The sequence below is a fragment of the Morone saxatilis genome, unplaced genomic scaffold (genome assembly GCF_004916995.1).
Source record: "Morone saxatilis isolate NCDOM2014 unplaced genomic scaffold, NCSU_SB_2.0 Contig2, whole genome shotgun sequence".
NCBI lineage: Eukaryota > Metazoa > Chordata > Actinopteri > Moronidae > Morone > Morone saxatilis.
This window is the reverse complement of record NW_023339762.1, coordinates 914185-916394: the sequence shown is the minus strand read 5'-3', so window position 1 is coordinate 916394 and position 2210 is coordinate 914185. Positions and strand designations below refer to the sequence as shown.

At 36.1% G+C, this 2210-nt stretch overlaps 1 protein-coding gene across 1 annotated transcript in view; it reads left to right on the top strand.

Annotated features, from left to right (window-relative positions):
• Positions 1-2210, top strand: part of carmil2 (capping protein regulator and myosin 1 linker 2) — a 28531-nt gene that overhangs the window by 1362 nt on the left and 24959 nt on the right. Inside the window, 3 exon segments of the mRNA XM_035664768.1 lie at positions 724-774; positions 1203-1262; positions 1484-1605. Coding sequence (XP_035520661.1) covers positions 724-774; positions 1203-1262; positions 1484-1605 — 233 coding nt within the window.

The window sequence follows — 2210 nt, the reverse complement described above, 5'->3', positions numbered from 1 at the left end:
ATAAAACTGAACTGAACTGAATTGAATACAGATTAGCCTAGCACATAGCATATCTAAGTACAGGAAAGGAGGAATTTGACTGAGGATCTGACCAAGGCTTGCTCAACTATTAGGAAGGCTAAATTATTGTGGTATTGTGTATTGTGGTCCTGTCCTGTATGATTTCTTTGGTATGTCACTGTGTATATGTTCACTGTGTGTCACTTGGTTTGTGGTATTTTGTTTAATTTTGTCTAGGAATATGCATCTAAAGCACAATATCAACTGGCCTTTCGCCTGCACAGTTACCTAATCTTAGACTGCGTTTACACTGCAGGCTGCTCAATTCTGATTGATTGCTCAGATCTGATTTATTTTGTTTGGCTATATTTTAAATGAGGCCTATATCACAATCCAGTGTGAACAGACCATGGTCCTTAAGTGCCCCGATCAGACCTGTATCTTATTTAGACCACATATGACAGTGGCCTGAATCAGAATAGAAAAGATCAGATTCTATGTGGTTTTTCACGCTGTCATTAAAATCTGATCTGAGTCACATATGAGCAAAGAAATCAGCCGGCAGTGTGAACATAGCATTAGTTGTTGAGGGGCCTTGAGTCAAACTAAACTAACACACAACAAACCCTGAACAATACTGTATACTGTAACCACCATGTTGTGCCTGTGGGGGGAGCTATAGGTCTGTCAGTCCCACACCTGATGAGTTGTCTCTCTGTCTAGGTCCTGAGTCTATGGAGAGGTTACATGGTTATAAACAAACAACCTGTCAGGGTAAATATCACATTGTTAACTACACCAACACCCATCAGCACATTTTATGGCACAGTTTGAATGTAGTATGTGGGTTTTATTTTTCTCACTGACTTTAATCGACTCATTCTGACCTTTTCTGGACTATTTATTTAGCTTTTTATGTGAAATATTCAGTAGTTTTCAGCAATTATTACACTGCTATAAACTCAGAAATGTAATTTGTAGACATTTGAAAGCTGTGTTTTCAAGCAGAGTTGACAGTATCCCAGACTTGACAGTATGGAAAAAGTGTGGAATTTTATTTTAGTAATTTATTATTTTGTATTTTTAGATTAGTTTTTTATGTATGTAAATAAATTGTCTCTGTGTACTTCTGTTCTGCACACTCGCTTGTATTTGAACTGAATTGAACATTGTTACTAAAAAAGTAATTTTTTTGAGTACAGGTGGAGAGCACTTTCAGCTACCTGGAGATTTGCTCCATCAACATTCATAGTCTCACCGAGGTACACTCCACATCAAAATCATACTTTTGTACAATATTTAATCAAGGTTTCTTTTCTTTATTGTATATTTTACCCAGTTAGATTATATTTATTTAACAATATTTGTGAAATATTGTGAGATGAAATTAGTCTTTCATTTCTACAGACTTAAAGCTAAAAAACGTATGGCTTTTATGTTTGAGTGAGCGTCATACATGTGTGACGCGGCGTGTGTGTTTCAGATTGTGTTGGAGACAGACAGGCAGACTCTGTCTTTCAGCGCATTGCATGTTGAGGATCTCGAGTCCATGGTCGGTCACATGACTGCCTCACTGAAGAGGATCTTCCCTGATTCCTCTCCAGGGTGGGTCTAATTCCACAACCTTAACATCAGAGATCAGATAAGCTACAAGCTCATATTCTACGTGTATCTTTATATACTGCATCCCTGTTCTGGGGCCATTTGTAAATGCTGATGAAAACCTCTGTATATGGATATTCAGTAGTGTTAATTGATTCAGGTCCAAATCTTGACATTTTAGTGCAAAGTATTTAAATTCTACATATTGTGGTATAGATGTTCATAGCGACTGCCCTCTAGTTAAAACCCTTGCAATTGAATTTTGCTATTGGCTGATTTGGAGGCATAAAAGCAACATATATATATATATATATATATATAGTCAAATCTTAGCTTAGCTAATGTTAACAAACACTAGCTAACTAGCTAGATAATTTACATTCATTGCTAGCTAGATAATTACCCAGCATTTTTAACTGCATTCTAACTAACAAATAATATAGTTAGCTAGCGTTTTACTCTGTAGCAAAATGCTAACTAACTAGCTAATAATTTATGTAGATTAGTTAGCTCATATTTTGCTATCCTTTGCAAACTTAAAGCTGCTGTAGGTAACTTTTTAACTTTTTGCCATATTCACTGAAACTTTCACCATATCCTGACAGTAG